The following is a 20,820-nucleotide window of genomic DNA, read 5'->3' as shown; positions in this document are numbered from 1 at the left end:
TTTCTTGAAGGGAAATTTTAATAAAGCTAGTATATATATGTTTATATTGATTTTTATGTAATTTTTTTCTAATTCAAATATTTAAGTTTATTATATATTAGTCACACAGTAGACATATTTCCTCCCAAGAGTTTACTCTTTAGTATAAATGATAGATGTTAAAGTAGAAATTATATGCACTGGGTTTGACAGGAAGAATGGCATTGTAGCAATCTGTGGGATCCCAAACTAGCCTAAGGCAACATGGAATGTTTATAAGCTCAATTCATAGCATCTGGAACATAGTAGACACTGAGTAAAGATCTTTTGAGTGGATGATACATGGATTTAATATTGTTTTGGGTTATCTTTATTTTTTTTTTTTCTTCTGCAATTCTACAGAGCCCAGCATGGTGGGCTTGTTGGAATTGAGCAGACCTCAGACTAAATCCTGAGCTTGCTAATTACCAGGACAGTAATGATGACTATCATCTACTTGGTATCTGCTGCATGTGTCAGACACTGCACTAGGAACTTATATTTGGAAATTTTCGTCACTGCTTTGAGCCCTATCTCTAAAAGAAATGATAATCTTCGTCCCCTGGTAATGTAAAAATTACTGGGACAATGTAAAGTGCCTACTACACTAGTAAATAATAGGTGATGAAGACTTCTCTCTGCAAGATTGAAATGGTCCACTCCTTTTCCAAGAAAATTACTAAATATCCCATACTGTCTCTGCTTCAAGTCTATTGACTTCAAAGAGTAATGGAGTTTCAGGTAGACTAGAGCCAATGGGCAATGTTTTTGACACTACTTCCAAACCATGGAAAAAGTCCAAATTCTACAATGTAAATTAAGCATACTATTCTCACTAGGAAAAAATACACTGCTGGAGATCAAAAAAGAGTTTGCAGTAATTCCTGGGCTCAATCTCTTATGTCACTATTCTCAAATTTCAGTCCTTGATTTTAACTGTTTCTATTTTGCCTCCACGTATGATATATACTTAATATTCTCTTTAAATTGACCTTTTTAAACTTTAAGTTTGAAAAAAGAAATGTTATATCATGACTATGAATAGAAAATCAGGCCCTTGTCATAATTAAAAAGTAATCACAGATATAACTATTATATTCCATCTAGATTCTGTTGCCCACCCAAAGCTCTGAGCCTAAGGCCTGGCTCTCCTTTTGTTGAAAATGGAGAATTTTAAAAGGAAATTAGTGGCGTTAAAACATACCAGTACCAAATGGAGGCTTTTCTTGATGTAATCAAATGGAGAATTGAAAAAGCAGTAACTTAGTCATGATGTGATGAATTATATCCTCCAGGTACACGCCCACATCTTTTTTTTAAATATATTTTATTATTTTTATTGAAGAATAATTGACATGCAATATTGTATTAGTTTCAGGTGTATAGCACAGTAGTTCAGTTTTTATATACATTATGAAATGGTCACTGCAATAAGTCTAGTTATCTGTCACCATTTAAAGCAGTTACAATATTATTGACTATATTCCCTATGCTGTACATTATAACCCCGTGTCTTATTACAACTGTTAGTACTTTTTAATCCCCTTCACCTATTTCATCCACTGCCCCCCCCAACAACACCCTTTTCTTGCAACCATCAGTTTGTTCTCTGTATCTGTGAGTTGGTTTCTGTTTTGTTTGTTTTGTTTTTTAGATTCCACATATAAGCAAAGTCATGCTATTTCTCTTTTTCTGTCTGACTTACTTCATTTAGCATAATACCCTCTAGGTCTGTCCATGTTGTCACAAATGGCAAGAATTCATTCTTTTGTTATGGCTGAGTAATATTTCATTATATATAAATGTCACATCTGCTTTATCCATTCATCCATGGATGGACATTTAGGTTGCTTCCATATCTTGGCTATTGTAAATGATGCTGTGATGAACATAGTAATGCATATATCTTTTCAAATTAGTGTTTTTCATTTTCTTTGGATAAATACCTAGAAGTGGAATTGCTGGATTGTATGGCAGTTCTACATATGCCCACTTTTGCAAATTTTTATATATTTCATTAGGATGGCAGTACTATTGACATTGGGAAATATGTAAATAAATATCTCTAACGTATCAATTAAAATTAATCTTAAGTCACATTTTGACTTGTTTTAAGTTATATATTAATTGCTAAAGCATATCACTTAGCATCACATTTAGTTAATTATCCAAAAGCATAAGTTGTTCAGCACTGTACATCAGAATCCAACCACAGAGTTGCTTTTTGGAAAACATTTGAACAGAACCTACCTAGAGCCATGATCTCTTTTCTATTTTTAGCCTAATCACATATATAGGAATTTATCTTAAGGAAATAATCCACAAAAATGAAAAAGTTATATACACTAAACTCCTAATTATATATATATATATAATGTTATAATGTTATACATATATATAGCATTATATTGTATATAATGTATATTGTATATAATGCTATATATTGTATATAATGTAATGCTATATTATATATAATGTTATATATAATATATGTATAATATAGTGGAATATAGTTATATATATGTAATAGTGGGAAAACATAATCAATACATACTTAATAGGAGAATGGTTGTTAATTTACTACCATCACTTGATGGAATATAAGGTAGCAATTAACGATTATAAAAACTGTGGCAATGAGGGGTAACACCTATGTTAGTTAAAATACAGGTACCAAAGCTATTACAAAACCCAAAATATATCACAAGTGCGATGGAAGTTTACTTATCTGTCTTTGTAGAGTGTCAGCTGGTATGGTGGCTCTCCTCCATGAAATTCCCAGGATGCTCGGCTCCTTCTGTCTTGTTGCTCTGTCATTCTACACATGCAGCTTCCACTGCGTGGTTCAAGATGACTGATCTAGCCTCAACTGTCATCACTAAATCCTAGCCAATGGGAAGAGGGAAATAGAAAAGGGAAATAGAAATGCTCTTTCCCTCTAAAACATATGCCTGGAAATCACATGTCACTTCTGTTCCCACATCGCTGGACAGGACTTAGTCACATGATTATAACCAGCTAAAAATTTTGGAGAATGGATGTTGAAGGGAAACTAGAGTCTCTGCCAATCTTCTACGTTTTTTTTTCTTTTCAATCTTCTATAATGTTAAGTGAAAATAGGATGGAAAAGTAACTGCATGCTAAACAGTAATTAATGCAGTGGAGAAGTCAGGCAACAATTTGACCCGATGAGCAAAATTAACATCACACACACAAAAGTTAACCTCAGATATGAGGGACATAGGGGTGTACCCTGAGAAGAACATGACCCAGGCAGTATGCCAACCATGAATATATAACCTCAGTGTAATTCAATCAAATTGCAAGGAAAGATAAGCCAAACAAAAATGGTAAGTACTCCATTTTTTAAAAAAATCTGAAGTGTATTTATTAAAAATATGAATGTCATAAAAGACAAGGAAAGGCTGTGGAAATCTTCCACATAAAAAGGGGATGAAGAGACATGCAAGTAAATGCAATACTCGATACTGCACTGCACTACAGCGAGAGGAAATGTTATAAAGGATATTGTCAGACCAACTGGCAAAATCGGGAGTATGGAAGATGGATCAGATGAAAGTATTACAACAGAGTGAATGTAGGAAGTTGGTAACACTCTGTGGTTGTATGAGGGACTATCCCCATTCTTAGGAAATAGACATATTTAGAAGTAGAAAGTAGAAATATTTAGGGTAAAGGTGATGTATGTGATATGTGTGTGACTTACCTCAAGTGGTTCAGAAAAAATATTTATATTTATCGATGTGTATATATACATACACATGTGTATACATACATGTGTATCTAAGTGTGTATATGAATATATGTATGTATATGATATGAATGTATGTACACATATATACATGTATTGTGTCTGTGTGTATCTATCTCTACAGATTTAGATCTGTGTGTGTGTGTGTTATGAGCTGAATTGTGTCTCCCCTGCAATTCATGTTGAAGTCCTAACTCCCAGTACCTCAGACTATGACTATATTTGAAGGTAGGGTCTTTAAATAGGTAATTAAGTTAAAATGAGTTCATGGGGTAGGCCCTAATCCAACATGACTGGTCTTCTAAGAGGAGCGGAATAGAACACACACATGTACAGAGGGAAGATCATGGAAAGATGCAGGGAAGTGATGGCCATCTACAAGCCAAGGAGGGAGGCCTCAGGAGAAACCAACCCTGCTGACACCTTGATCTTGGACTGCTGGCCTTCTCAGTTGTGAGAAAATAATTTTCTGTTGTTTCAGCCCCCCCAATCTATGTACTTTGTTCTGGTAGCCCTTGTGGACTAATGCAATATATTTGTATATCTGTGTATCTATGTGTGTGTGTTTGTGTGTACGTGTGTGTATTTCACTCATGTATACACCCTTATATACACACAGGAATGAGACAAAATTCAAGCAAATGAAGTATAAGGATTATAGATAATCTGGGTAAAGAGTATGAGTATGTGAGTGTTCCTTGTACTATTTTATTATACAACTTTATTATTACTTTTAAAAGTTTTAAAAATAATGTATAAAAAATAAGTATATGTCCACCATAATTGCATATGTGAACAAAACTAAAAGTGAAAAAAAAGATAAAATGGTTGACTTAAGGTGGAGGAATTATTTTCCCCTCAAATATCCAACTTCTTGTGATGCTATTTACTGTTTTTCACATTTCTTTTTCAATGAATTAGAAGTAGCTACCCCTTCTTGGGGCACCTGGGTGGCTCAGTCGTTAAGCGCCTGCCTTCGGCTCAGGTCATGATCCCAGGGTCCTGGGATTGAGCCCCGCATCGGGCTCCCTGCTCAGCGGGAAGCCTGCTTCTCCCTCTCCCACTCCCCCTGCTTGTGTTCCCTCTCTTGCTGTGTCTCTGTCAAATAAATAAATAAAAAATCTTAAAAAAAAAAAAGTAGCTACCCCTTGAGTCCAGTACATAGCAAACACTAATTAAGCACTTTGCCTGTTTAATCCTGTTTATTTCTTACAATAATGTTGCAGCGTAGATTTGACTATTCTCTCTTAAATAAGAAAACTGAAGCGCAGAAAGTTTAAATAAAGTAAGTAGCCTAAGGTTGAGTCAAATAAAAGTTGTACCAGATTTTCAAAAGGAATTAAAAATAAATAAATAAAAGCACACCAGTTTCAGAGGGGAAGTGACAGGATTCGGCTTTGGTACATTGCAAAGTGGCTTTCATTTAACATATCTGTTTCTAAGTGTCCAGTCTCCTCCTTTCCCTTGGATGTGCAAAACTTATTTAACAATCCCCTATTTTTGGACAACTATATTGCTTCTAATATCATAATTAAATTTTTCCATGCCCTTTTTTTTTTTTTTAAGAGAGAGAGCATGAGCAGGGCAGGGGTGTGGTGCGGAGGGGCAGAAGGAGAGAATTCTAAAACTGGCTCTGCCCCGACTTGGAGCTCAATATCATGATCCCTAGATCAGGACCTGAGCAGAATCAGATGCTTAACCAACTGCACCACTCAGGTGCCCCTCTTTCCATGCATTAAAGAATTGATTCTTTAGAATAAACTCCCAGAAGGGAGATTTTAGCAAAAGAGTAAGTTTTCAGGCTTTTGGTACATGTTTCAAAGTTGCCCTCCTGTTCATGTTGGACCAATTCACACTCCCATAGGCCTCATAAGAGGGCATCAATTTTCTTAACTTCCAAGTCTATTGTCAGCCTGATGGTACGATTTTGTGACAGATAGTTCCTTTCGACACTGTAATTCTCAACATATTCTTTCCCATTCAGCACAGACCTTATACCTTAGCTCAGCATTCCAGATCTTGGCATCTGACACTGTTTACTAAATTGTTTGATGTCCTCATTGAATTGCAATAAAAGATGATTAATACCAACAAAACACATTTCTTCAGAAGGTAGTCTTCTGTTCCCGGCCGGTATTTAAAAATCTGTTTTCCATTTCTTTGAACATGATAACCAGAGTTATGTTATAGTCTGTGTTTGAGAATTCAAGTACCTGAAGTCTTGCAGGTATATCTTTGTGTATTGGTTGTTTAGCTGACGTCACTAATCACGCTTTTTCTTGTGTGCCTGATGTTTTTTTTACTGTGAGCTTTGGATTTCCCTTGCATTTACTTCTGCCACCCGTTGCCGGTCCAAATCATGTTGAAGATGAAATGTGAAGTAGGAGCAGGCACTGAAATCCCTGAGATGGAGATGTAAGAAGGGAAATTGCTTTACTTTAAAGAAAAAACAATTTTATTATTTATTTAGAGAGCGCGCGAGGGGAGGGGCAGAGGGAGAGGGAGAGAATCTCAAGCAGACTGCACTGAGTGCGGAGCCCAACATGGGGCCCGATCCCATGACCTCAAGATCACGACCCCAGCCAAAATCAAGAGTTAGATGCTTAACTGACTGAGCCACCCAGGTGCTCCAAGAAGGGAAATTCCTAAGAAATAAAGGAAGAACCTAAGCCAATGATAAAAAGGACATACTATGTTCTAGGAAGTAATGGAAAAATAGATGCTAAAAAAAATATCCTGATTCAGTGATAGCATTTAGGGCTTAAAAATGAAGGAAATAGGGAGAGGTTGGAAAAAGGGTACCCTCAGCTATAAGATGAATAAAGACAGGATCTAATGTATAACGTGGTGACTGTAGTTGATAACACTGTATTGTACTTCAAAAAATTTAAAAAAAATAAAATGCGGGTAGGGGAAATTTCCAGGTAAAAAAATCAGATCATTTATAAGGTAGAAAAACCAAACTTGCTTCAGGTGTCACATGTTTTCATTTTTAAAAAAATTATTTCTGACTAGCCATTCCATCCACCTTTTAATCAATAGACATACAGAGAGAGATAGCTAGAGTGAAGTTCACGTATTATAAACAACGGTAGTTCGGAGTGAAAGAATTTGGGATGATTTGTGTGTTTTACTTCCTGTTTTGTCTCAGTGTTTTCATATTGTTTCTGTTGTTAGGACTGTAATGGTGGAAAAAAGATGTAAGAATCATTCAAGGTAGGGTTTTCTGAGGATTAAATGGTATAACACATATGTAGCCCCTGGTGCAGCAGGAGCTCAATACGTTACCACTCTTTTCCTATTTCTCTACCTCTCTTTTCTTTCCCCCTTTCCTCCTCCTCCTCATCCTTTTATTGTCCTTTACCTTCTTCTTCTCTTGACAGTCTCATAGGGCAAACTTCTCGAGAAATATTCATATATTTAAGCTGTTCTTGCAAACTGCTTAATTTGATGGGGCTGTCAACGTGACATTGAAAATGATTCAACACAGTTTATAATGAGTGACACCATGCGTATCTGTCAGAAGTTTCATTAGCACACCTTGACTTCCTCAGTACTTTGGAGCTCTCTCCCAGTGTGGTCTTTGTCATGGCATCCTTTCAGGAGGGTTTAGGAGATACCAGAGTTAAAAAAAAAAAAACAAAACCTGGAAGCAATGAAAGTGAGAGGAAGGAAAGGGAAGGTGCAATTCTTATATAATTCTTTTTCATCCATAGAAAGTGTCCTTTTTAAAAAATTTTCTGAATACAGATGAAGAGGCACAGTGTGGAGTTGCTAATGAATTCTCTCAAGTGGTCCAGGTAGGAAGTTGAGCTGGATAGCCATAGCTAGGCCTTCGCTCTCCCAAATCAATGTCCTGTTGATTTTTATTTTGCAAATTCTCTCACAAAACATGCTTTCCACTGGCTTCCCCCTGGTTCAGTCATTTCTTGCCTCATGCCCTCTTCCAATAGCCCCTACAGGCTCTTTCTACAGCAGCTGTCCCCCCTGCAGCCTAAGCCACCAGCCTCATCTTCTTCAAAGGCCAGATTCATGTGTCACTCTCCTACTCACCATTTTCAGTGACTCTCCTTTGCCTGTAAGGAAGAAACCCAAAGTCCTTGCTCTGCTCCACTCTGCCTGCAATGTCCTTTTCTTTTCAATGATAAACTTCCTGGATCCTTGATTCTTGCCAAACCAGTCTGTCCTTTAAATTTATTTCGTGCATTCCTCCAGTATGCTGGTTATTGTCTGTGTCATGCAGTTGACAATTAACCAAGTGTATATTGTTTGTGGAATATTGCATCTTAGGTAGGCAAAGGGAAAATGCATGGACTTACACATTTATCAACTATATTTTGGGCATCTATGATGTATCTGGCATGATGTGCTGGGAGGTAGGAGTTGAAAAAGTAACAGGTAATGTGCAGAAGAAAGTATAGTTCCTTCTTAGAAGAGACGTAGAGAGGTAATTCAAGTTGTATTAATTTCTTATGGCTGCTGGAACAAATTACCACAAGTGTGGTGGCTTAAAATGATAGAATTTATTTTTTCACAGTTCTGGAAGCCAAGCCCAAAGTCAGTATCACTGAACTGAAGTCAAGGTGTTGCCAGGGCCATGCTCCTATGGAGGCTCCAGGAGAGAGTTTGTCCTTGCCTCTTCCAGCTTCGGGTGGCTGCCAGCATTGACTGGCTCGTAGCCATATCACTCCAATCTTTGCCTGTGTCGTCACATTGCCATTTCTTCTGTGTGTGTCAAAGCTCATTCTGCCCCTCTCCTATAAGGACATTGGTGATCACATTTAGGACCCACTCGGATAATCTAGTATAATCTCTCCATCTCAGGATCTTTAATCACACATGGCAAGCACATTTTTTTTTTCCCATGTGAGATAATATTTACAGATTCTAGGGATTAGTACGTGAGTATCTTCAAGGGGCTGTTATTTAGCCTATTGCACAAGTCAGGAGATCGTAAGAGCTTTTCATTAAGTATAATTACTTAGTACTAAATAATAAGTGATAAGAATTTTAAAAAACTGGTATTTTCTAATAGTAGCTGTATCATTTAGAAAGTGTATTCAGCTACTTGTAACAGAGCATCCCCCACTGACTATGCCTTTCAAAAAAGGTGACTTAAACAAGATAAAATTTTATTTTTCTTTTATATAAGACCATTCAGAAGTAGGCAGCCCAGGACTAACCAGTACATGGCTCTAAGAAACTATCAAAGACACAGTATCTTTCCATATTTATGTCACACCTGGATTCCATTCTTAGGGTCACTTCAAGTTCCAAGATGGCTGCTGGAGCTCCAGCATTACATTCAGATAGATGCCAGGCATCAGAAAGCCATAACCTTCTGTTTACATCTTAATGTCTAGAACACATTAGATGCACTGAGATGCAAAGTTGGAACATTTCGTTTCCCCCCTGAGCCCATTAACCGATTTATTTTTCTAAGGGAGAAGGAGAGATGGGCTTTGGAAATCAATTAGCAATCTTTTCACGGTAATAAACATTCTTAAAAACAAACTTTTTTTTGAGCAACTTCTCTATGTAGAAGCAAGGTTTAGGCTTGGACATATTACATGATCTCTGGCCTCATGCAACTTGCAATCGAGTTAGGGTGACAGTACATAAACAAAAGATTAAAAAACATACATACTTCAGTAGCTAATGAGTGATACAGGCAGTAAATGTATGTGATAGGCTTTCTGAAAAATGTGGGGCAAGTGGGATTTAGATAAATTTAATGAATGAAGGAGAATATTCCAACTGGGGTTCATCATGAGCAAAAATAAAAAGCATGAATGTTAATGAAGTGATCAATGAATACTGAGTAGACTGACTTAGAGATATATATGGGGGAAAGCAGTTCCCCAAAGTAGCCTGCAGTCATTCCCACAGAGAGGAAGGAAGGAGTCAGATCTGTGGATAATGATAGAAATAATAAGAACGGTTAGCATATTCCAAGAAGTCTGCCAAGTGCTTTACAAATATTTCATATCCTTGTAGCAAATTTTGCAAGATGAGTATAGTAGTATTTATGTATGTAGGTATTTATTTATTTATTGCTGATCAGCATACCTTCTTTGCAGAATGACCTCTTTCCCACTACAAAAATCTGGATCCTGAGTAGAGACACATATGGATGGGATGAAATTATTGTCACATCGACAGGTAGCAGCATCTGTAAAGGTCTATAAGTGGCTGTTACTGTGACTTTGGACGTTTGGTTTCTGGTAGTTCAGCCTATCCTTCAGTATTGGGAGTCATCCATTAGTCTTCCAAGACATTCCTTCTTAGTGCTTACTTATGTCAGAGCTAGTTTCTATTGCTTACAACAGAAGAACTCTAACTTAGTCACTCTCAGAGAATGTGTTGCAAGCAGCAGATCCTGAAGGATATGAGGGCGTATTGGAATTGCTTTTCAGTTACAAATTGGATAGAAGGCAGATTTCCATTCAAATTTCAAGATAGAAAATAGCAGCCCATAATACTCAGTGGTGAAATAGATCAACCAAGTTAGCACTTGTGTTGTCTGCGACTGTGTGTCCAGAGCCATGTAGCTCTGGGGAAAGGTGGCTGCCCTGGACCCCAGGGAGAGGGCAATGTCAGGGCTCTATTTTAAAAGACACTGGATAAAACTTTTACATCAACATGGATGGGACTGGAGGAGATTATGCTAAGTGAAATAAGTCAAGCAGAGAAAGTCAATTATCATATGGTTTCACTTATTTGTGGAACATAAGGAATAGCATGGAGTACATTAGGAGAAGGAGGGGAGAAACGGGGAGGGGGGGGAATTGGAGGGAGAGATGAACCATGAGAGACTATGGACTCTGAGAAACAAACAGGGTTTTGGAAGGGAGGGGGGAGGGGGGATTGGTTAGCCCGGTGGTGGGTATTAAGGAGGGCACGTACTGCATGGAGCACTGGGTGTTATACGAAAACAATGGATCGTGGATCACCACATCAAAAACCAATGATGTATTGTATGGTGACTAACATAACATAATAAAATTAAAAAAAAAGACATTGGATAATTTGATGCAAGGGATGGGCATGCTCAAATATTTACAGTCTTTAAGGAATAGGATGAATCTCAAAGAATTTATGTGACCATGGTAAAAGATTGCTTCCTGCTTGCAGCTATAGAATGAGATTCCTGAAAATCAAATCAAAGTTTTGAAAATGCTGTCTCACTTATTTTTTTTCACTTATTTTATGTTCAAGTTATGGCACAGATGAGAAAAGAGTAGGATCCCCATGATTGAAACAGAGAAATCTAGGAGTATGTAGGAGACTTGGAAAGTCCCCAATTCTGAAATCCTTCTGAACTTCCCTCCCCAACACACTTTCTTTTTCTAGGGGAAGCTATACTCCCTTTCAGGCTCATTAGCTTTTTTCCCATTGTCCAACCCTGTAGTGTTTTCTACTGATAACCATTTTCATTGATAACTCAACATGGTCCCTAAGAGTAAACCGCAAAATCAGTGTGGAAGGAGTTGAGCAGCTATACCCAAAGGAATCATAAGAATTAGCAAATTCTAGTAAAATGGCAATGTTTGTGGGAATGAATTTTGAGGATATTTGATCAAGGAAGGCAAAACATGAATTTGGAGCAGGCCAGTTTGATCAATGTGGATTTACTCAGCAGACATTCTGTATAAAATGTATTAGCATGGGCATGATCCTAATGCAAACCTGGGTTGCCCAAATGCTGACTCATGGTAGATGATGACACAGGGTTCGAAGTCCCTTGGCATAGCATAGAGGAAGGGACTGAAGACACAGAAGTGCTGAATTTGATCTATCAAATATGTCTCCAATGGGACTCAGAATCTTTCAAAGGCAATTTACTAATCATTCCAGTGGATCTGAGTGCTGCTTACAAGAGTTGGCCCTAAAGTGGGCTTTCTGATTTCTGTGGGGCTCGGAGGAGTCCTAGATGGATCTCAGGTGGTGGTAATTCACTGCCAGGAGCAAAGCTGGAGTTGTTATGGTATTAGGCAGCAGTCCAAACATGATTAACAGATCTCAGGCAATGGCTAATTCACAGATATCTCTGGCTATGGTTTCTTGTGGGGCTCCCAGGAGTGCAAGCAGTGGACATTCCACTAAGACATATCCCACCCTCCCCATCTCCAAGTTTAGCAAGCAAAGACCTGAATCAAGCCACCATGCTAAATAGTCAAGGTTACGGACAGGAGTTAGTTGTCACCGCAGAGCTTCTTGATTGAAGAGGAGGCGGGGTTCCTCAGGAAAGATGCTACAGTATTAGCAAATATGGACACTATGAACCTACCTTCTGGCCTTCCCTGCAGCCACTCCCCTAGTAACTGTGCCCTGGAGAATGAGAAATATCCAAACTTTTTAGAGACTCTTGGAAACTGGCTCTGATGGAACGGTAGCCTGGTGGAATGTCACTCCTGCCTGCCAGAGGGAAGGCTTATCGGAAATAGATGATGTATGAGCTTCTGATCCCGCTCACCTCATGGTAGGCACAGAGGGACCCAAGCTCATCCTGTGGATAGTACTTCAGTTCTTGAAAGTACTACTGGAATACGTAGCCTTAGCGAATTGTAGAATCTCCACAATGACTCCCTTACCTGTGGAGTAATCATTACTATAGTAGGAAAGACCAAGAGGATGCCACCGGTGTTCTCTTTCTCTAACAAAAGTGTAAACATGGAACACAGCTGCTCTTCAAGTGGAACTGCAGGAATTCGTGCCCGTATGAAAGACCAGGAAGACAGAGTTGGTGATTGCTATCATATTCCCATTCTTTCCCCCATCATTTCCCATTATTTTTCCCATTAGAATGGAGAATGACAGTGAACTGTGGTAAAGTTAACAAGGTGGTGATTTCAACTTGGCTGATATTCCAGAGACGATCTCCTTACTGAAGCAAATTAGTACATCTCCTGGCATTTGGTTTGCAGCTACCGATCTGGTGAAAGTATTTGCTCCGTTCAGATAAACGGGTTTGCCATCACCTGGAGGATAAGTAGCACAAGTGTAGGGTCACACCAATTCTCCGATTTTGGATCATAACATATAACCTGCAGGGGTCTTGACCAGGGGTTGGCAAACTTCCTGTAGAGGATCAGATATGAATACCCTGGGTCCGTATGGTTTCTGTTGCACTTTGCTGTTGTAGCACAAAAGCAGTCATAGACGATATGTAAATGGATGAATGTGGTTGGGCTCCAACAGAGCTTTATTTACAAAAGCAAACTGCAGGCTGGGGTCCATGGGCTGCAGTGCGCTGACTCCTCATCTTGGCCATCAACATCTGTAGGACATCATGTTAATCCCTACAGTGATGACAATGTGCAGACAGGACCCGGAGAGCAGGAAAAGGCAGATGTCCTGTGCCAGAAGATAGGAGATATATTCTGAGAAATATAGGGGGTTGCTGTCCCAGTGAAACTCCAGAGGGGAATTTAATAATATAGAAGAATGAAGGTCAAGTTCTTCATCTTGAGCTCCCTATCTCTAAGAATGAGGCATGGGGTGCCTGGGTGGCTCAGTTGGTTAAGTGTCTGCCTTTGGCTCAGGTCATGATCTCAGGGTCTTGGGATGGAGTCCTGCTCAGCAGGGAATCTGCTTCTCCCTCTCCCTCTGTGCCTCCCCCCACCTTGTGCTCTCTCTCTCTCTCTCAAATAAATAAATAATTAAAAAAAAAATGAGGCATAATGTTTGATGAGTTTCTTTGGATTTTGGAGCCAATATGTATCATATTTAGGTAACCTGCTTTACTAGGAAACCTGAAAAGCGGCCTGTGGCCCCGTGGTGTGCATGTGTGTGTCTCTGTGTGTATATATATATATATATATATATAGTGTGTATATATATAATTTTTTTTTACCGTATTTACAACAGGCTTTTCTACACCTGAATGGAGGACATGTCTTCCTGTGTGCACATGGAAATGGCAAGTGGGCATGAGTAGAGATTGTGTCAGATTGGTCTGAAAGGCAGTATGCCTACCTATCTCTATGAGTAACTTATGAGTCAGGCTTCTGGAAGAACTGTGGTGAGTATTACACATCACAGAACTCAAAAGGTGAACAGGGATCTCAGATTTCCTCTCAAACTGAGTAACAGCTTACCTCATCTTGACGTTAAGAGTTTTTCAAGGAGTTTGCTCATTCCAGTGTGACCCTACCTTCTAGTTATGCAGCCTGCCTATAAACCTAACAGCAGAAACTTGCTTAGTTTTATATGGGTGGTGAAGGGGACAAACAAGTTAGAAAGAGGGCAGGTGGAAAAGAAATTGACATAATCAGTGGTAGTGTAAAAAGTTAACATCTCCCCTTACTAAGAAAAATAAATGGATAGTTAATGTAAAGCATCTAAATAACACCGAAAAGCACAAAATTTTTTTTTTCACTTAGAGATAACCACCATTAACATACGGCCTATTCCAATCGAATCTCTTTTCTCTGCTATGACTATGTATATATGCGTGTATGTATTTAAACAGAAGAATAGTGTATGTGCTCCTTTATAACTTGTCCTTGAAGTTTGCATTATAGTGAACATTTTTCCATGTCAATGAATATTCTTGTATCACATGAGTTTTGATGGTTATATAGAATTTTCTCAAATGGAAAACATATTACATTTCTTAAGCAGTGACCTATTGTTTTACACTTAATAACCAGTGCTTCCTGCAGAGACTATCTGCCAGGATAGAACATTTTATGGATATGCCTCCACGACAAGCTATCACCATATATGGCTTTACTAGATAGAGCACTGCACACTATCGGAGGACATCTGAGGTCAAGAGCTATTCCATTAATTGAAATAATTAAGATATCTTTTTTTCTTTGTAGATTTCCCCAATTCCCCTTTTTGGCATTAGTCATAGTAACATTCATGTCATGTTTTAATGTAACCTATGTTGGTTCTGGGAACAACATTTGTGAGACAATGAATTTTACCTAAAAGACACAAAGCTGACTGCAAAACATCTATTACAATGTCACAGATGTGAGTCATTCACTTGGTAGGTACTTATTGAATGCCTAAAATAAACAGAGCGGTACCTTTCTGGGTGGGCAATATTCCACAATGTGCAAGGATACTAAGAGAAATAACTTCTTTCAGAGTGTGTTATCTATATAAAGGGAAAAGATATGGAACCCCGACTAATTAAATAACGTACAAAAGATGTCATATGGCAGAATGCAGTGATGGGTACAGGCAACAGGGGCTGTCTGTATTTAAGATCAGTCCCCGAGGGTTGCAGCGGTCAGAAAAGGCTTGAAAGGACTGAGAAGATTGAAAGGAGTGGAGAGCTTTCAACCAAGGCTAGGAGACAAGTACATTTATTCTTGGGGACGATATAATCGAGCTTACCAGAAGTAGGTGTGGGACTGAAGTCTGAAAGAGTGCCAAAGGGCGAGGTCCTCAAATGCTGGGCCATTGGAGACAGACTCACTGCGAACAACATCTGAGGAGGCTTTGGAACAGTAGTGATGTGGTGGCCTGAATACTTGATGTGGAAAAAGTTCTTAATCTTAGTCCTCTGAAATCTCTTCAGCAAGACTGTGGATTTATGTTGGAAGTGAGAATTGTTGACCCATCCTCACTTTATTCCTGGCTCTCTGATCAAGATCTACACACAGAAACCGGTCCATTAGTAAGATAGTCTGGCTGAACTTTGCCCAGTGGCAGTGTTGGAGCCAATGAGGTTTTATCTGAGGCGCCATTATTGCTAATTGGAAACTTTTCCCAGTGAAGTAGTCTGGTTATAAATTCATGTGTAGAATTTGCAAAATTAAGTTAAAAAGTTCCAGTAACTGAACCAGATTTTTTTTTCCTGAAATGGCATGATTAAGACATTGTCTTAATTCATTGACGTTTCTCTTACTTTTTGTCTCAATAAATTTTTATATTATAGGGGTGGCTGGGTAGCTCAGATGGTTAAGTGTCTGCCTTTGGCTCAGGTCATAATCTCTGGGTCCTGGGATTGAGTCCCACATGGAGCCCCGCATCTGCTCCCGGCTCAGCGGGAAGTCTGCTTCTCCCTCTCCCTCTGCCTCTCTCCCCAGCTCATGCTCTCTCTCTCTCTCAAATGAATAAATAAATTTAAAAAAATCTTAAAAAAATAAATGTTTATATTATAAAACAAACGTAACGTCTTTGAAGACATTTTGAAAATAGAAACAAAACCTTATAACCAAATTCTAAACATAACTATTTAAATTTTACATGTCTTTCCAGTCTTGTCAAAATGTGTGTTGATTTTTTACCCAGTTGCAATAATATTGTATAAGCATTGTAAGTATGTGAGGCTAATATACTACAAACATGTTAACTGGTTATTGAACTTAAGAGTGTTTGTATAATTGAGTTTTAATTATTTTTTAAAGCAATACTTGCACAGAATAAAAATGTAAATAGTACAGAAAGGTAAAGACTGGCAGTAGGTTCCTCTCTACTCTCAGGCTTTGTGTTCCTCCCCACAGAGCCTGACTGTCCTTACTTTCTTATGTAGTCTTCTAGAGATAATCTTAAGGCCAAACAAATACACACACACAGTATATATAAAATGTAGTCTCGTGTGTGTGTGTGTGTGTGTGTGTGTGTATATACACATATATATATTTACCATAGGTACTACCAACTAGACGGAAGGTCGGTGGCGTTCTGGGTGTACCAGAGTGCCTTGCATGCATTCCTTGCTTTTGCACATTGATTTGCACTTTGCTTTTTTCATCTAGTAATATGACTTGGAAATTGCTCCACATCAGCACACACTGAGTGCTTCATTCTTCTCAACAGTGCTGTATTTTAACCACTTCCTACACAGGCATCTTTAGGCTGTTCCCAGTCTTTTGTTACTATAAACAATGCTCTAACAAGTATCCTTAAACAGTGTGAAGTTATCTGTAGCATAAATGTCTAGATGAAGAATTGCTGGGGAAACAGCGTATGCATATAAAATTAAGGTCGATATTGTTATTGTTTACTGTTTTTATTCCCACCAACAATGTATAGGAGGGCCTATTTCCCACACATAGGCCAACTCAACATATCTTAATCAGTCTGAAGGGTGAAAAAACGGTGTCTCAATTTAAATTGCATTTAATCTAGAAATATTTTAAACTGTAGGTTTGAATGACTTTGAATAAACTTTTTCTCTGTAATTGGACAAGCAAGCATCATCCATGAACCTGGTGAGGTGTGCTTGAGCCTTGCTTGAAGGTATGAAAATTAAGGAGAGCAAGGCAGGAGAGGGGCTCATCTGCCTACTTCACATCAAATTCCAGGTACCCTTGCCATCTCCTAGCGGAAACTGGCACATCTGCAGAATCAGGCAGAGTAGCAGAAATAATGGGGGGGGGGGGGAGATTTTAAAGACAGTTTGATTTGTTTGGGAGAGGCTTACAGAAACCAACATTTTTATTCACTATTTTTTGCTATTATTGTGTTCTATGAATTGGCAGGAATCCCTGGGTACCCTGCCCTTTACATTGGGTGTAGTTAGGGAACCTCAGCGGAATGGAACCTGTGTTTTAAGAATTTTTTGGAGAAAATGAGAGTATGCTGTGAGGCAAGCTCTGTTCACAAATTATTCACCTCCCCCCTTCCCCATTCATTGTTTATTTTGAGGAACTGGACCTGAAGACAGGAATACGTGCGTTTGAATAAGATGCTCAAATCAGGCTCTTCAACGTTCGACGCGGAGACCTCGAACAAATCAAGCAAAATACGTTCCAAAGAGAAAAATATAAAGCTTCTCCCCGCCCCGAAAAAATCTTGATCCTGCTCACCATACGTAAGAAAGAAATCTGTATTATTGCAAAAATCTATGTCCATCCTTACTGGATCCTATTCTATTCTCTTTTAATAAAAAAGCTTTTAGATGTTAAAAAAGTGGGGAACAAGGTTTAGTGAGGTTAACACCGAAGTGCACAGCGCAAATTCAGATTTGGGCCCGACGCTGTGCAATCCAGATTTGCACATCGAGTTCCACTCCTACCCAGGCAGGGGAAGTCCCCGCTTTTATCTTCAGTTGTTTTAAAAACAAGCGGTTTTTAAACCCCCAAATCCTGCTCTTTGTGTTCGCTGCCTCGGAGTTGTCCCTTCGCAACCTATCGATCTAGGGTAGAAAACACCGTGGGGGTACCCCACGGCAGCCCGCCGGCGGTGGCGAGCGGAGCACCCCGCCGGCTCCCGGCTCCCGCGCCCGCGGCCGGGGGGCTCGTCCCCCGCCCCCCGCTGCCCGCCGCCGAGCCGGATCCGGGCGCAGGGCCCCTCTCCAGCGCCCCCTCCCCGGTGCGCTGCGGCTGGCGCTCCCCAGCGCCCCGCCTGACGCTGCAGCTGGGCCGGCGATTCGCCATTGGATTAAAAATAGCAGCGTCCCCCACACCCCCGCCCGCCCGCCCCAGGCCCCCGGTGCCCGTTCCCGCCCCGCGGCCCTCTCTGCCCGCCAGCCCCGGCTCGGCTCCGGTCGCCCGCGCAGCCCGCGCAGCCCGCCGCCGCCGCCGCCGCCGCCGCCGCGGGCTGACCCAGCGCTCCGGCCCGACCCGGCTCGGCTCTGCTCGGGTGCACGCCGCGGCCATGCAGCGCCGGGGCGCCCTGTTCGGCATGCCGGGCGGCAGCGGCAGCAGGAAGATGGCTGCAGGAGACATCGGCGAGCTGCTGGTGCCTCACATGCCCACGATCCGCGTGCCCAGGTCGGGGGACAGGGTGTACAAGAACGAGTGCGCCTTCTCGTACGACTCCCCCGTAAGTGAGGCTCGGCGGCGTTCGCGGCGCCCCGGGGGAGGGTCGCGGTGCCAGCGGCCTGTGACGGCCGCGAGCCGCGGAACTGGGCGGCACGTGAAGCTGGGGGAGAAGATGCGCAGTGGCAGCCGGGGACCTCCTCCCGCGGCGGCGGAGTGCGCTCAGGGGCACTGCAGTTCGGCAGACACCGAGTGAGCGCCTACTGCGTGCGGGGCGCTCTTGGCCCCGAGGCTGCTGCAGCTGAAGACGGGGTCGCCGCGGGGTTTGCTCCGCCAGCCTTCCTAGGCTGACAGGGCCCCAGTTCCCAGCTGCCTGGCCCCAGCCCCGCCACCGTTTGAAAGATAGATCCAATCGAAGAGTTCCCTGATCTTAACTGCACGTTGCGGATGGTTTGCGTCCTCTCCGGGGGCGAGAGCGGAGGGCGGCTGGGTGGACCGCATCGACCCCCCCCCCCCCCCCCCCCCCCTCGCCGCCCCGGACACACACAGCCCTTCTCTTTCTGGGACCGTTTGCTTTGCCTAGGGAGTCCCACTCCCGGATGACTCGGATTTCCTCGCCGAGCTTTTCTTCCTCCACTTTCTATTGCTCCCCACACCTTTTCTTCCCGTTAGAATGTCAGAAGAAACCTTCGAGTCCCTCCAGTTGGGCAGCAGAAATAGAGGGTCTACTGGATTTTATGGTTTCTTTCAGTCATTCCCCTTACTCCTCTACATGAATCGCCTGGGCTGAAATGCATTAGTATAAATTATTAAAAGTTTAGCCGCGGGTCGTGACCTGAGACTGGATTGGGGGGGTGGGGGGAAGTTACGACAGATCACCGCCTTCCACCCAGGGCGGTTGGTAGTGTTTTTCACCAGGTGGCATGTATATGTGCGACGAGGAAAAGGAGGGTGAATGTCCCTTTCCAGAGTCAGATGGGCTTCAAAGTGACTCAGCTGTCTGGCGTTTATCATGTCTTTTTGAGGACCAGGTTATTTTTATCCACCCACTTTAGATCTCATGTGTCACCCGGCAGATCTCAATGCAACCGGGAGGTGCATGGATTAGAGGGACTGAGGCAGGTTTCAAACAGTAGTCTAACAGATTTTACTCACATTCTGTAGAGTATTGTTGGAGGGAAAAAAAAAAAACAACAACCCCAAATGAGAGGCAGATTTTCCAAAGTATCCTTTATTATCTGTTGGATTCATATTGGCTGATACCAAAGCATTTTTGTTTGTTACACATTGGAGTCCCAGAATTCGTATCCTCTCTAGGATATTCAGTTTTTCTTTTATGTTAATTCCGGATCATTTGGGGGATAAAAATTTCACTTTTTTGATTAATTATTTTCTTTCAAAAAGGTCTAAGTGGAATGAGATGGTTGTATTTAAATACTTAGCATATTGTGATCACACTACTTAAAGTGACTGTCAGTAGTGTCATTAAATCGTATTCTCCACAAAGTATTTGAAAATGCCATTTTCAGATTTTGCGTCCAGTGATGGGCAGGTTCCCACTAGGAGCTCCTAGGGGTGGAGAGGGATGATGGTCTTAACTAACTTAAGCAATTGACAGATTGTGAAGTCCAGGAAAAAGAAAGTGGCCTAGTCTTTTAGGATAGTACAGTGTGTAGAGTGGGTAAAACTACTTTTTCTATGTTTGATCGGGGTTGCTCTTCAAATTCATCTTGCAAACTTTGTTATTGGAAATCTTTACCACATTATATAGTATGTGACAGGTGTGAAATAAAGCTGATTATTTTAATTCACTTCCACAAATAGTTATTGGGAGTTAATGGTGTGCCAAACACTCTTATAGAAGCATCATGTCCAGTGTAAAATGATGATTTCATTCATATCACAGTAGTTCCTTGGGGAGACTGGGCTTATTTACAAGGCTGATGAATCAGTATATTTCATTATCTATGAGGAGAAAGAGAAAGAAGGTTTTATAACAAGTTATATTAAAGCGCAGTGTAAGATCATGGGCGATATTTCCTTATGGTACTTACTTAACACTTCATCATGAATCAGATAAGGGTTCTTGAGCACCTACTATGTGCCAACTCATACATGCATGGCTGTAAGAACCATAGAGAGTAAAATCCACTGGTGCCAAACACCCCAGAGACTTAAATCTACAAGTGCCATGGGACTGTGGTAGAGGAAAGACCAAAGCCATGTGAGTGGAAAAAAAAAATCATTGGATACTTTTGAAAATGGCCATGGATAAAGACAGATAGAAATAAAGAAGACCAATAACCAGCAAAGTAAATCACATGGGCAAACACATAAAGTGTGACTATTTTCTTCTTATTT

At 40.7% G+C, this 20,820-nt stretch overlaps 1 protein-coding gene and 1 pseudogene across 4 annotated transcripts in view; both read left to right on the top strand.

The window, feature by feature from the left end:
* Positions 1 to 13,660: 13,660 nt before the first annotated feature.
* The window catches only part of USP13 (ubiquitin specific peptidase 13), a 116,730-nt gene continuing 109,570 nt past the window's right edge, over positions 13,661 to 20,820 (top strand). For 2 of the 4 annotated variants that reach the window (XM_032407143.1, XM_032407147.1), the window contains exon 1: positions 18,291 to 18,523. In XM_032407143.1, the coding sequence (XP_032263034.1) occupies positions 18,356 to 18,523 (168 nt within the window). In that variant the 5' untranslated portion in view covers positions 18,291 to 18,355. Of the gene's footprint in view, positions 13,815 to 15,939; positions 17,571 to 18,290; positions 18,524 to 20,820 lie in introns of those variants that run through there. The other 2 variants (XM_032407145.1, XM_032407146.1) reach the window with 2 other exon arrangements.
* Positions 15,446 to 15,577, top strand: LOC116634236 (annotated as a pseudogene).

Source organism: Phoca vitulina, unplaced genomic scaffold, assembly GCF_004348235.1.
Source record: "Phoca vitulina isolate PV1807 unplaced genomic scaffold, GSC_HSeal_1.0 scaffold8, whole genome shotgun sequence".
Taxonomy (NCBI): domain Eukaryota; kingdom Metazoa; phylum Chordata; class Mammalia; order Carnivora; family Phocidae; genus Phoca; species Phoca vitulina.
This window is presented reverse-complemented; position numbering and strand designations above follow the sequence as displayed.